The sequence below is a fragment of the Ceratotherium simum genome, chromosome 16 (genome assembly GCF_057802395.1).
Source record: "Ceratotherium simum simum isolate JZ-2026a chromosome 16, ASM5780239v1, whole genome shotgun sequence".
Lineage (NCBI taxonomy): Eukaryota > Metazoa > Chordata > Mammalia > Perissodactyla > Rhinocerotidae > Ceratotherium > Ceratotherium simum.
The window spans coordinates 61,620,788-61,634,845 of NC_141915.1; the positions used below are offsets into that span (position 1 = coordinate 61,620,788).

At 61.8% G+C, this 14,058-nt stretch overlaps 2 protein-coding genes across 11 annotated transcripts; one reads left to right on the forward strand and one right to left on the reverse strand.

The window, feature by feature from the left end:
- Positions 1-11: 11 nt before the first annotated feature.
- On the forward strand, positions 12-5,637 carry GPS1 (G protein pathway suppressor 1). Of its 3 annotated transcripts, none has more exons than XM_087441826.1 (14): positions 12-137; positions 1,124-1,216; positions 1,778-1,959; positions 2,472-2,636; positions 2,720-2,855; positions 2,959-3,036; positions 3,233-3,293; positions 3,780-3,865; positions 4,093-4,187; positions 4,390-4,495; positions 4,579-4,659; positions 4,738-4,875; positions 4,953-5,087; positions 5,161-5,637. In XM_087441826.1, exons 1-14 carry the CDS (start codon positions 105-107, stop codon positions 5,209-5,211), a joined length of 1,440 nt encoding a protein of 479 aa, XP_087297952.1. In that variant the 5' UTR covers positions 12-104; the 3' UTR covers positions 5,212-5,637. The 3 variants fall into 3 exon arrangements, with proteins under 3 accessions (XP_087297952.1, XP_014644863.1, XP_087297953.1); XM_014789377.2 differs by having other exon boundaries at positions 5,178-5,637; XM_087441827.1 differs by lacking the exon at positions 12-137 and adding an exon at positions 182-507 and having other exon boundaries at positions 5,178-5,637.
- A 360-nt stretch (positions 5,638-5,997) lies between these two features.
- Positions 5,998-13,649, reverse strand: DUS1L (dihydrouridine synthase 1 like). 8 transcript variants are annotated; one of them, XM_087441833.1, is made up of 15 exons: positions 13,120-13,649; positions 12,539-12,633; positions 11,825-12,071; positions 11,169-11,277; positions 10,397-10,447; positions 9,874-9,986; positions 9,223-9,305; positions 8,902-9,005; positions 8,518-8,662; positions 8,171-8,267; positions 7,992-8,080; positions 7,391-7,536; positions 6,876-6,913; positions 6,504-6,579; positions 5,998-6,396 (listed from the first exon to the last, which is right to left on the reverse strand). In XM_087441833.1, exons 3-15 carry the CDS (start codon positions 12,059-12,061, stop codon positions 6,254-6,256), a joined length of 1,431 nt encoding a protein of 476 aa, XP_087297959.1. In that variant the 5' UTR covers positions 12,062-12,071; positions 12,539-12,633; positions 13,120-13,649; the 3' UTR covers positions 5,998-6,253. The 8 variants fall into 8 exon arrangements, with proteins under 8 accessions (XP_087297959.1, XP_004432938.1, XP_087297957.1 ...); XM_004432881.3 differs by lacking the exon at positions 12,539-12,633; XM_087441831.1 differs by having other exon boundaries at positions 11,825-12,633.
- Between the last annotated feature and the right edge of the window lie 409 nt (positions 13,650-14,058).

Here is a 14,058-nt window from a genome sequence, read left to right on the forward strand (position 1 = left end):
CGCGCCGCGGCCCCTTTAAGAGACACCCAGCCCGCGCCGTGACCCGGAAGCGGCGGCCGCGCTGCCCCGGAAGTGGACGGTGCGCCGCGGCGGGGTGGGCGAAGATGCCGTTGCCGGTCCAGGTGTTTAACTTGCAGGTAACGAGCGCGGCCGGTGGCCCCTCCGCGTCCCCGCTGCTGGGCCGGAGTTGGCCGGCCGTGTGCCCCCTCCCCCGGCCTCCCTCCCGCGGCGGTGCCCCCGGCCGCAGCGCCCCGCCGTCGGCACTCGGGGGGCCGTCCGGCGCTAACGCTCTCTCTCCTTCAGCAGCCAGCCAGCTCTGTGTCAGGGTCGGGGGGTGCAGAGAGTCAGGACAGGATGAGGGGTGGCCCGGCCCCCAGCGCGGCCGCCGCGGCGGTGGCAGATCTGTACCGCGCCCCTCTCAGCAGTAGGTCAGACCTCTTCCTGCCGGGCACGGCCGGGGACTTCAGCCTGAGCGCCAGCCTGTCGGCCTGTACGCTGCTTTATGAGGTACCTCCCAGGACAGGGCCCAGGACAGCGAGTGAGCGCGCGGGAGGGGGGCAGACCCCCGCCCGCCGGGCCGCCCAGGCCGCTCGCCGTGCTCCCGAGGAGCGTGGCCTCGTCCCGCCAGGTCCCGCCGCTGCGCCCCCAGGTGACTCCCGCCCGCCTCCGAATGCGCGGTCTTCCGGTCCCTCGGCAGGACTCGCCCCCCGCACTGCTGCCCCGGCTGCTCGGGACTTGCCCGAGTTGAGGTCGCCACCGTTTTCTCCCTGTGGCTCGGAGGAAGCTGCATCAGGACGGTGGCTGAGAACGTGTAGGGACCCTCGCGGGTCCCTGGGTAGCCGTCCTCCGATGTCTGCTTTCCCGCTCCAAAGATGCTCGCTTAGAATCGGGCCAAGGGTTTCTGCTTGTGAGCCGCTGGTCTTGCAGGGAGCCCCCTCCCTGATGTGGCGGTGCTGGAGACGGGGCAGGGAGTGGGTAGGGGCTGGGATGGGCACTCTTGGGGGAACAGGATCTCCCGCCTGGGAGATGGCAGGCAGAGCTGAGCTCGGGGCACAGTGAGGGTCTCTCACCTTCCTTGGGCTGTCCCAGGCTGGAGGTGCCAAGGTGTTGGCCCGTGTTGCAGGGGGCTGTGGAGCCCATGCAGATTGATGTGGACCCCCAGGAAGACCCGCAGAACGCGCCTGATGTCAACTATGTGGTGGAGAACCCCACCCTGGTATGTAGCTTGGTGGGGTGCTCCTGGGGAGAGGTTGGGGGGTCTAGGCCAGGCTCCCCACTCTGGTTGTGTCTTTCTCCGACCCACAAACCATCAGGGTTTCTAACTGCCTATTTATAATGGGTTGTTAGCCCAGCTCCAGATCCTGCACCCCACTTCTTCCCCACGTAGAAGAGCCCTGTGTGCCAGGCTGCCCTGCAAGTTGAATCTCACCATAAGTGCAAGTCTTCCTTGGGGTCCAGCCTATGAAGCACTGTCTCGTCACTGGTCATCCTGGTGACTGGCAGTCACGAGCACGTGCCCATCTGGCTCTGGCCATTCACTCCCCCCAGGGCAGAGCTCTACTCTGGAAGCCCCTGCACTGGCCCACCCCACATGGTTTTTCTCAGCACCTGGATAGTGGTTCTTCTGGTGCCCACATGCCCAGTTGTGCCTGTTGAGGGCCTAGGGCCTCTCAGACACAGGGGAAGGGTTGGCATTCGCGCCCTTGCTCCTGACTCACTAGCCAGGGCTTGGGGTCTGGGGTTCCGCCTTGCACAGTCTCCCTGCCCCCACCCCCAGGACCTGGAGCAGTATGCAGCCAGCTACAGTGGCCTGATGCGCATCGAGCGACTGCAGTTCATTGCTGATCACTGTCCACCGCTGCGGGTGGAGGCCCTGAAGATGGCCCTCTCCTTCGTGCAGAGGACCTTCAACGTGGACATGTATGAGGAGATCCACCGGAAGCTCTCAGAGGCCACCAGGTGAGGCCAGGGGACTTGGTGAGAGGAGGAAGGGGCTGGGCATGGTGTGTCCCTGTCGAGTCCAGCCAGGGCAGGGGCCATTCCTGTGCTCTTGCAATGCCTGGCCCTACACCTGTGCGGGCACTCACAGTGTCACGACCTGGCCTTCCTTGTTGAAAAGCTGCAAAGAGCGTTAAGCTGTTAAGTGGCAAAACAGACTAGGTTCTTGCTCTCCTGGCTGAGAGAATCCAGGCTCTTTCGACGCCGTCCCTGCTGCTTCTGCATAAGTGGGCACATGGCGGCTGTTCTGACGTGAGCAGAGCTTGTGGAGATGGCAGTGGGCTTCTCTCTTCTTGGCACGGCTGCCTGGCCCTTTTCCCACTGGGCTTCCCTGCCAGGCTGCGGGATTCTGCGGTCAGGACTGCCCCTGTGCCAACTGGGTGCTCTCCCAGTGGGGGCCAAGCCAGGCAGGGGCCGCTGGACGGTGCCTGCCCGCCTGTACCTCAGCCCCTGATGGCCAAGCCCTCCCTCAGAGAGCTGCAGAATGCACCTGATGCCATCCCTGAGAGTGGCGTGGAGCCCCCGCCCCTGGACACGGCCTGGGTAGAGGCCACGCGGAAAAAGGCCCTGCTGAAGCTGGAGAAGCTGGATACAGACCTAAAGAACTACAAGGGCAACTCCATCAAGGAGAGCATCAGGTGCCGCCCACGGGGGTGGGGGAAGCGGGCAGCCAGACCCTCCACGGCCCCTGACAGGGGTCCACTCATGGCTGGGCTCACAGGCGCGGCCACGATGACCTGGGTGACCACTACCTCGATTGTGGGGACCTCAGCAACGCACTCAAGTGTTACTCCCGCGCCCGGGACTACTGTACCAGCGCCAAGCACGTCATCAACATGTGCCTCAACGTCATCAAGGTGGGCCCAGCGGGAGCAGGTGGGCGGCGCCCGTAGGGTAATGCTGCCCCTGGGCCAGGAGGGGCGCCCCAGGCTGAGTCCTCTCCACCTGCGTGCCTGTCAGGTCAGCGTCTACTTGCAGAATTGGTCTCACGTGCTAAGCTATGTCAGCAAGGCTGAGTCCACTCCAGAGATTGCTGAGGTAATGCCAGCTCCGCGTCCCGCCTGCCTGCCTCCTGAGATCCTGCCTCAGGAGCCCTGACCACAGTAGCTCCAGTGGGCCTCACCCTCCCCGAGTCTGCCTTTGCCCTTCTCAGGCTGGGGCTGGGTGTCCAGGCCTGGGAATTGACAAGTGTGGGAGAGCATTGGTTGCTCAGGTGTACAACCTTCTTCTGCAGCAACGTGGGGAACGGGACAGCCAGACCCAGGCCATCCTCACCAAGCTGAAGTGTGCCGCAGGTGAGGACCCTTGGGCTTCAGGGCGAGTGGACATCACAGGTTACCCTGTCCCACCTCCACTGGGGGTGGCCCAAGCACATCATACTGCTGAGTTCTCATGACCTGGGAAGTAGGCCTTGTCACAGCTGGGGAAAACCTGGAAGCCTCACACCCATGGCTATGGGTGACACCTGCCCGGCTCAAGTCCTGTATGGTGAGGCCAGTGTGTGACCAGCATTAGGAGTGGAGGTATTGCCTTCTGACAGCTGCTGTCACGGTTGATCCCCCACTGGTTAGTTGTACAGCCCTGATCAGGTCAGCCTGCAAACAGTAACAGCCACTGTGCTCAGCTTCCCTGGGCACCTGACTCTCAGAGTGCTCATGGGCGCTGTTACTTCTCGCTAGCCAGAATTTCTGCCCCTGGTGCTGAGGAGCCCCTGAGGTGGGAGAGGCCACGGTGCGCCTGTCACGGCGCTGGGCTTTATTCTGGCCCCCCTCTTCTCCCAGGCCTGGCCGAGCTGGCTGCACGCAAGTACAAGCAGGCTGCCAAGTGCTTCCTGCTGGCTTCATTCGATCACTGTGATTTCCCCGAGGTGAGGGGCATGAGGGTCTCTGGGGAGGACCCCTCGCTGGGACTTGGGAAGCAGGGTGAGGGCTCAGGGGCTGGGTTCTTTGTTGGGAGGTCTCCCCTATGGGGTCCCAGGCATTGTCTGAATGGGCAATGGGTGGGGCAGAGGCGGACCCAGCCCTGGCTCCAGGCTTCTGTCTTAACCACCAGTGACCCCAGGTCTCTGGACTCACCTTCCTTCTTGCCCCTCAGCTGCTTTCCCCCAGCAACGTGGCCATCTACGGTGGCCTGTGCGCCTTGGCCACTTTTGACCGGCAGGAGCTGCAGCGCAATGTCATCTCCAGCAGGTGCATGGAGGATGGGGGTGCTGGGCCCTGCAGCTTGTCCCTCTGTGGGCCCTTTCTCTGGCCCTGCTCCTCCTTGTGTCCTGGCCTCTCCCAGAAGCCTTGGGACTGGGGCCCTGTGGGCCTCTGCAGCTCCAGTCCTTCCCGTTGGCTGCCTTCAGGGCAGGCAGGCGCAGGGCCAACCCTAACAAGGTGGCATCTGCAGCTCCTTCAAGTTGTTCTTGGAGTTGGAGCCACAGGTTCGGGACATCATCTTCAAATTCTATGAGTCCAAATATGCCTCATGCTTGAAGATGCTGGATGAGATGAAGGTGAGGGACTTACGGCCTGGTCTGGAGGGCGAGTAAGTGCAGAGAGCCCAGGCAGCCGGTCCCTGACCAGCTCTCTTCACCAGGACAACCTACTCTTGGACATGTACCTGGCCCCCCACGTCAGGACCCTGTACACCCAGATTCGCAACCGTGCCCTCATCCAGGTAAACGTGGGGTGGGGTGGAGGCTGAGGCAAGGTGCTGCAGACATGTCTGGAAGCTGACATCCCCTTTGCACCGCAGTATTTCAGCCCCTATGTGTCAGCTGACATGCGCAAGATGGCCACAGCCTTCAACACCACAGTGGCAGCACTGGAGGACGAGCTGACGCAGCTCATCCTGGAGGGGCTCATCAATGCACGCATTGACTCCCACAGCAAGGTGGCTGGGCTCAGGCTGGGACCGTGGGGTGTGGGAAGGGGGACCCCTGGGCCCTATTGAGCCCTGCACCTCTGCAGATCCTGTATGCCCGGGACGTGGATCAGCGGAGCACCACCTTTGAGAAGTCCTTGCTGATGGGCAAGGAGTTCCAGCGGCGTGCCAAAGCCATGATCCTGCGCGCGGCTGTGCTGCGCAACCAAATCCATGTCAAGGTAAGATCAGGGATGGCGCTGGGATGTGGGGAGGACAGGCTGGGCCCGCACATGCACCTCCTGGGCTGAGCAGCCATGTCTCCACTGCAGTCCCCTCCGAGAGAAGGGAGCCAGGGGGAGCTGACACCTGCCAACAGCCAGTCCCGAATGAGCACCAACATGTGAGGGTGCCTGTTGGCTTCCAGGATCGTCTGCATGCCCTCATCCTGCCCCATGCCCCAACCTGCAGACTCGGACACCTGGGCCTCCTATCTGCCTGCATAGGACTTCTGGAGGTGCCACCTGTGGCCCACTTGCAGAGGCCTGGCCACTGAATGCCAGCTCTTGCCCCCTACCCAGGCTTCCACGTGTCCAGCTTCTCCTGCCCCCTCCCCTATGCTGTGCCCTGTGCTGGGGCCCTGGGGAGGTGGTGAGGCCTGCAGGGCTCACCTGTGTGGCACCTGGCCCCCCCCCCCCCCAGCAGCACTGCCTCCCAGCCCCTGTTCATGCATTGTTTGGGATTGCAGACAAGGTGATGAATCTTAGTCCATTAAAGGGCAGCCTGAGAACACTCCCTTTGCGCTGTTCTTTCCTGCCACAGTGGCTTCTAATGGTTGTCTCCCTGGGGCCAGGCTTTGGGGCAGGGCCTGGTCCTCGTCCCCAGGCCCAGACTCTACTTCCTCAGGTTCCCCTCCCTCATGTTCAAGCAGTATGGCCTGGAGGCAGCCTCTGCTGGCTGACACTAGGCATTGCCCTCTTCTAGGAAGGTTTCCGTGGCCACAAAAGAGATCAAGGCAGAAGGTTCTTTGCCCATTTCCCCTTGTTCTGAGGTCCCCACTGGCCCTGACTCCATCCTCCCAGTTTGCAGCGGCAGTCGGGCCTCGTTGGGCCTGGCGGTGTCACAGGTCGTCTCTTGGGCTCTATGCATGCGCATCTTTGAAATGATTTATTGTTCGCTTTTTAACACACACAAGTCTGGAGGACAGGGCAGGTCCAGCCTGCGAGCCTACTCCCTAGTGCAGCATTTCCAGGCCCCCAGTGTGGGCTGAGGATAAGACCAGCTTGCCCTTCTAAGTTAAGTAGCAGGAGATTCCCTGAGTAAAGGCGTTTCCTTAAGTGGGATGTGTCGAGGCTTCGGCAGCACTCCTGGGGCTCAGTGGGATGGCACATTAGGCTCCCCGGTGCCCTCAGGCCAGGGCACTGCCAGTGACCTCGGGGAAGAAGTTGCCTGGTTCCCCAGGCCCTGCCTGCTGAGGCTCCTGTGGCCGGGACTGGGCCCCCTTCCATGCCAGAGACTTCTCCAATTTGGTTTTAAAAAGCAATCCGTGACCTGGCAGAAGAGGCGAGAGGAGGAAAACGGGGCTCAGGAGGCTGAGGGTCCCAGAGCCCACTGGGGGCCCTAGGGAGGGACGGGCTGACAGCAGCAGGCATCCCCACCTGGGCAGTCTGCGGTCTCTTTGAAAGCTCGCTTCTTGCAGCAGCCCCGGCACAGGTTAAACACACATCTGTTGCCCTGGAAACAGGAAAGCCAGTGAGCCTGCAGCTGACACCCTTCCCCAGGGCAAGGCCTGCAGCCTAAACAAGCTGCCAAGAGCACAAGAGGGCTGCACCCCAGGCTAGATAGAGCTGACCTTACAGGGAAGCAGCCACCCCACCTGCTGCACCCTCAGCAGACAGGGAAAGGACGGCTCCTGCAAGTACTGGGCAGCCCAGGGATCCTCTGAGACAGTGTCAGCAGGGACCACTCTCCCCGTCCCCTCCTGGGGCTGACCTTTACCCTGAGCAGCATGGCCAGAAAGACCGACTCACCTTTGGGTTTCCACACTGATCACACTTTGCATATTTCGCTGGGAAAAGAACAAAAGGAGGTGCTGAACAAGCCTACCACTGCCGTCTCCTACATGAAGCCCCTAGTGGGTATACCTGCTCGCTGGGCTGGCCAGGCCAGGCGGCTTGGGGTAATGCAGAGGATGCAGTGAGTACAGTCCTGCCAGGAAACCAACAGGCCCTTCTTCCCACCTGCTCAGAAGGCTCAAGGGGTCTATGCCCATTGCTGCACATCTCCCACTTAAAGGGCCTTCTCAGGAAGGCCATCCCAAGCCCCACTTCTGCTTCTCCAGCTGCCTTAGGGCAGCAGCCAAGGGAGCACGTGGCAGGCAGGACTGCTGGCAGTGGCCTAATGTGGCAGCCTCGTGGGACTTGCCCATCTCCCTGGGGGCATGTGGGAGGGTTGCAGGGCCCTTCCTGCTGGTCTCCCCTGTGGCCTGTGAAGCCCCCTTTATGGGGGCTACCCTCCCTGGGCCCCGGCGGCATGAGCAGCTTACGCTTCAGCGAGGGGTCAAAGGTCTTGTGGGGATTCCTCAGCTGTTTCTTCTGCTTGTTCTTGGATAGGACATCCGTGCTGCCCTCCTCCTCCTCCAGGGCCCGCTTGCCACAGGCACCCCTGTTCTCCTTGCTCCCCTCCCTGGGCCTGAAGGGGGAAGACAGCGGGCAGAGCTGAGGTACACCCATGAGAGGGGCCTGCCAGCCACAGTCCTAGGACGAGGGGGACCACGTGGCCATGGTGGGTACTTATGTACTGGATGTGCACGTAGCTCCCCCGAGGCTCCAGCAGCTCAGTTCTTGGGCTGCCAGACTGAGAACACCAGGGTCTGAGCCATGGAGCCCCAGGCAGGGCTGTGACCACAGAGGATAGCCTGGCCTTTCCTCTGAGAACCCAGAGGAAGCCTGGGGGTCAACATCTTGACCCCAAGACAAATCCACCCAGGATCAGAGGAGCTTAGAGAAGCATCTTGTGGAAGAAAAGATTTAAAACCTAAGCGTCCACTGATAGGGGAGAGGCCAACTCCACACCTGGAGGGATGGAGCTGAGCTGCCAGCACCCCTGCCCCACCGTGTGCACCATGGCCCTGTGCAGGCGCTCACCCTGGCCGGAAGTAGGGCTGGCAGATCCAGTGGAAGAAAGGCAAGCCACCCGAAGGCTTCTCTCCCTCCTTCTGCCTGGATATATCCTCCTGCAAAAGCCCAGAGGGCCCTCAGTCATGACCCAAGACCCTCTCCCACCCGCTCAGCGACTTGCCCGGCTTGCCAGCCCCTGCACATGCCTGACACCGCAGTTTCAGCTCCTGGCTCACTGCAGCGACACCCTCCAGGGTCTTCACTTTGGCGAGTTCCTCTCGAAGCTGCTGATGCACCTGCAGCCTGAGACAGACGCCCCATCACAGCTGGCCTACCACCCTGCTCCAACCGCCACCCCGAGCCCTGACACAAAGGGGCGCTGTCTCCCTCCAACCCAGGCTTCCCACCTGACCTCACTAGTCACCTCAGCCCTTCCAGACCTGACTTGGTGACAAACTGTTTTGGTAAATGTTTTCGGAGACGTCTCTCTTAAAAGCCCCAATGCCCAGGTAGGGCTCATACCAGACAGCATCTGCCTTGTGGGTCAACTCACGTGTGGTGCCACAGCTTGAAGAGGTGGGCCCGGACATAGGACAGGGGGCAGGGGTGCTGCCGCACAATGTCCAGATACTCCTCGGCCAGCTCCCACACGGCAGGGCTGCGGCCCTCGAACAGGGCGGGGTTGTGCAGGTTGCCCTCTGCAGGGGGAAAGGGGCTTGAGGCTGCGGGTGCTCACCTTCCGAGAGGGACGCCCCCACCCGATGCCATGTCACACCAAGGGCAAGGCTGGCCACCCAGCTCACAGGCTGATGGGGACCCGAGTAAGGACGGTGAGGGGCCCAAGGCTGTTTAGCTGGGCCAACAGCCTCACAAGCTACACAGGGCCCTCCAGTGTCTGCCAGCGCCGGCCCAGCGGCAGGCGAGAGTGCAGCCTCACCTGCACTCATGACCCCCTGCACCCCTGTGTCCTGGATGCAGCGCTCCACGTCCCGCAGGCACTGGATGTTCCCGTTGGCAAACACAGGGATGGCCACTGCCTTCCTGTCGGGGAGCAGGATAAGCAGACACTCAGAGGAACACTGTCCCTTCACCCCCTGGGGCAGTGCCCAGACCCCCAAACTTCATCTTGGCAGGCACTTCTCTCTTTCTGCCACGCTGCCCCCCGACCCCACTCCTACTGAAGCACAAAGGGCTGAAAGCCTTGTCTCAGGGCCGGGCTGCGTCCCTAACCCCTGGTTTGTCCCCCATGTCCACTCACCGCACAGCCTTGATGTGCTCCCAGGATGCGATACCCGACAGAGGCCCCTTCTGCTCCTTGGTGCGCCCGTGCACAGTCAGCAACTAGGACAGAGCAGCACTTGGCTCAACCCCACTCCCGGCTATAGCCCCAAAGTGACCCCCAGGGGACCGTCTCCCTTTGGCTTTTGGGCATCAGCTTCCCACGCAGAGTGGAAGAAAGGCTGCCCTGGGCCTGCCCCACACCGATCCCTGGTTCCCTGGGCTGCACTTGGGGCCAGGTGATGCCCTGGGGTGCTGTCTGGGGCTCCCACATCAGAGCCATCTCACACTTCCACCCAGGACTCAGAGGTGAGAAGCCTAGCCTCAAGGGCCAGTCCTCCTGGAGGTGGCAGCACCCCACTGCCCAAGGCCAAAGGCGTGAGGGAGGGACCGGACTAGCCCGACCCCAGGGCCTGGCACCTCCCTCTACCCAGTATTCACCTCCCTCATACAAGTTAGCATGGGTCTCATCAGGCCTTGCCTCAAGGTCACTGTGATTCCTGTCCACCCTCAGAGAGTAAGCTCCTTGAGGGGCGCTCCTGGGGACAGGGCCCCCTCCAGGCCTGACTCAGTGTCTAGAGGACAGAGGGCAGGGGAACAGCACGGGCCCTGCAAGCCATGGCCTCCTTACCTGGCAGCCTGCTTTCTCCAGCATCTGGGCATACCTCACAGTCTTGTCAATCTCTGGGAAGACACGGATTTTGCACGTGACGGGCACAGAGAGTTTCTCGTGGGCTAGAAGAACTGGGGAAAAGGAGAGTCAGCTTGTGCAAGAACCGTGGTGTTCACCTTCCAGCAGGCTGTGGGGACCCACAGCTCAGCCCCTGATGGAGCACAGGCCCAGCAGATGGTCCTGCACCTGCTCCCACTTGATGGCAGCTGAGAGATCTGCCTCGGTCCCTCCGGGTGTTGGAGGGGCCAGGACTGGGAAAGGACACTGCCTTCTGACACCTACTGTCGGGTCCTAAGGGGGGCAGCTGGCACAGCATAGGTGACTCTTCATAGCCACCTTCTACAGCAGGAAGAGCACTGTGACCAGGAGGACTCTGCCAGCCACTGTGCTCTCCTGAGCCCCTGCCATGCTGTCTCTGGGGTTCCTTTGCCCAACCATGACCCAACCCCACAGCCCCACACACAGCACAGAACCTACTTACTCATTCTCTGGAGCAGGTCCCACTCCTCCTGTAGGAAGGCACCGTAGTGACCTGCAAAGGAAAAGCATGACCTTCTGCACCCCTCCTCCTCCTATGTCCACACAGACCACGAGCTGACCTGCCAGGCCAGCCCCAAGGGGCACCAAGCCTCCTGCATGGGCTGCATACACGTCCACAGATCCCTCAGGCTGGGGGCCCCCTGACTGCTGGCCCCCACAGCCTCCCCAGGAGTAGGTGTCTCCGGCTGAGACACGAGACCATCACTGAGTCAAGCAGTTTCTCAGGGTCAGACTTGGGAGCTCTGTTTGCCCAGCTGCCTGAGCTCAAGAGTGCTGAACAGAATGCCCACCCTACATGGTCTTGACCAACCACCAACTCCTCAGGCCCAGTGAGGAAGAAAGGTTGAGCCCCACACCAGGGGAGTGGCCACTGGTGTCTTGGAAGCTCAAGGGTGTGACAGGGACCTCCCTTCAGCAAAAAACATTTATCCAGAGGGAGCCCGACCGCTTCCCAGGCACTAGGGGAAGTGATGAGCCTCCAAGAGCCAGCAGAACCCTGCCCCTGTCTCCAGTACAGAAGAGCCAGCCTCCAGAGGGAGGAGCAAAGAAAGGGCTGGTGCTAGGCCTGAGCTACCACTGCAATCAGAAATAGGGCCAGGCCCTGGCCCTAGCTCATCCCCACCCTAGACTCTCTACTTGAGTGCCCGATGGGCTCAGAGCCTCACTTTGGCCTAAAGCAGGTGCTCCATACAGGACTCCAAAACTGAACTCACCTCGCTTGGCTATCATTTGCGGGCAACCCAAATTCAGGTCTATGGCGTCGCAATAATCCTGAGCCAGGAGAGCTGCCTGGACGAACACCTCTGGGTCATTGGCACAGAACTGGAAAGACAGCAAAGTCACCACGAACCTGAGCCTGGTCCTGGTCTGTTGGCCACCCAGCCCCACAGGGGTTCATATGTGACCAAGTGGGGAGTGTGGTCCCAGGGGTTGACTGTAGGATGGCATCCTGTCTTCAACATTTACAACATGACTAAACTAGGACACATCCCCATGCCACCAGGAGGGTGAGTTAGATTCACAGAATTTCTCTCAATTCTAAGAGAAAGCCAGTGTCACTGACTTTCCCAAGACCTCAGAGCCATTCTTTTCTCTTGTTCTGAAAAAGAGGCGAGACAGCATGCAGGATGATGTTAGGGGGCTGCAACTCTTTCAGGGCACCCAAGCTGTCCATTCACCAAAGTCTGAGCCAGCTCCTGGGGAGAGGGGGGCATCTCCGGGAAAGATAGCTATAGATGCACCTGGAAACTTCGCATGCGCTCCACCATGGCACACCCACCCACTCCCCTCCAATCAGGAAACTGTTTCTGGAAAGGCTGAAGGAAAAGTGTTCCACCAGGTGTTCCAGGGGCCAGGCTTCCCCACCCACCTGCACAATGAGAGGCCGGTCCTCGGGGCACACTTCACAGTACAGATTCTCCTTCCGGTAATTGGCATCGCGGACGAAGACTTGGGCATGCAGCATGGGAGTGTAGCAGAGTTGGGCCCCGTGGCGACGGCTCAGCAGCCTCCAGGCCAGCTCGCTCTGGTCCACCATGGGGGCCACCACGTGGCGGGCCCCCCGTAGGGTGCGGCTCCAGAAGTCAAAACCCTGCAGCTTTGGCATTGTCTCCACACTGAAGGGGGAGAAGACCAGGGCTCAGCCACCGCCAACGGAGAGCCGAGGCAGACATAAAATCAATCTCAAAGGCTAAGCGCTAACTGTCCTCAAGGCCACTCCACTGCCAGCCAAGCGTCACAAATGTGGACACTAAAGGTATCGGTGCAGGCCAAGAGCTGAAACCCCACTGCCGTCACCTTTCAGCAGAGACCTTGGGCAAGTCACTCAACCTCTCCGGGCTTTAACCCTTCATTTGTTAGCGGGATTGAGACGTTTGCCGGTCAGGACTGGTGTCAAGAGTAAATGAAATAGCGAATGGAATGTCCTAGTGGACGCCTGGCCCACAGCAGGCTACCATAAAAGGACGCTGTCACCCACAAGGCACAGGGACCCCTACCAAGGCAGACCACCCTGTGGCAACATCACTGGAGATCTGCAACCAGGCCTGCCCTCCCCGCCCACCATGGGGCCCAGGGTGGTCACCTGCCCAGCCCTCTGTGCCCTCCTGTGGGTATCAGGTGGTTCTGTGTAACAGTGCTTTGAGAGTCTCACTCTGGGCCACCTCTGTCAACGACGAACTGAAAATACAGCATTACCTTCCTCACAGAAACGGTTCTTACTCCTCAGGCAGGTGGGAGGAACAGAGGCCCTCTTTGGCATATCTCATCCGTGACTGGCCAGTCAACCTCGCTGGAACCATCTTTCTCCACCGCGATTGAATAGGCGGTGGCCTAGACATGGTTACGATATGAAATTCCGGAGGCCCCTTTTAAGAGAACACTTACTTCACGTACCTAGTTCTCGAACTATTAAGCAGGGTCATCGGTTTCATAATTGACTAAGCGCCCAACTGTGGGTTTGGTATTTCCGGAAATCGTGAAATTACGCACAAAAAACCTCTAACGCGCCAGCGTCGTCCCCAAAGAGACCAGGCTGGAGTGAGTGTGGCGCGGCGTCCTCACGCCGGCGGGAACGAAGACCGGAAGGCGCAGGCGCTGCGGGCCCGTCCCCGCTCCGGCCCGGGAGCCCGAGCAGGACGCGGGTCAACCCCGCGGGACACCTACCTGTGCCCTGCACGAGCCTGGCCGCCCGGCGGGGCTGCGACTCCTTCCCGGTCGCAGCTGGGCCTTCGGAGCCGGCGGCCGGGGCTCCCCGGGGCGGGGTGCAGCTCCGGGCTCGCGCCGTGTCTGTCGTGAGGCCGCCACCCCGGGGCCGCCGGAAGTGAGCCTCCGCCGGGGTGGTTCGGCCAGCCAGCGGTGCGGTGGGAAACGCGTCCCCGGGAAACCGGGCCCGGCCGTGGAGGGGCCCGCTCGCAACGGAGGAGCGGCGCACAGGGTTGGGGGTCAGAGGCCGAAGGTCGGCTCGGCCCGGCCGGCGTCCCGCCCGGAGCCGTCGGGCCTGGCGGGACTCGCCGCAGCTACCTCAGAGCGGGTGTGGGTGGAGTGCCGACCGCGGGCGCCGAAGGCCAGCCCCGCCGGCGCCTGGCCTCGAAGTCGAGCCCCCGCCTCTTTCTCCCAAAGGGGCCCCAGGGTACGCCCAGGGCCCACGGGGACTAAAGTCCTCGCCGCCTCAGCCCAGCACAGAACCACCGCATGAAACCTCCACAGCCCCAAACATGCTGTTTTATTGCGGAAAGACAGCCCCGCCCCCAGCGCCCACCGGACCCCACGTCCCCATACGGCTCTCTCCTCCTCCGAGCATCGAGCGGTGCATTCTGGGAGACGGCTCGGGGCGCCGCTCGACGCCCCGCCCCCAGCCGCGCAGCCTCCGCCGCGCCTGGGGAGGCTCAGGGGACGGGGCCGACGGGCCGCGCCGGCCGGGGGCCTCGGTCAGGTCCTTCTGAGTTCTCCGAGGGCCAGCTCTCACAGTTAGGCCTCTGGGCAGTGGCCTGTCGTTGCTGGTTTGCGTGGGCGTCGGTGCGTGCGGGCGGGTAGAGTTTGCCCCCAGGTGCGGCGTGTGGAGAGGCCCTATGAGGACGCCCTTCTCAGCCCGGCCTCTGACTT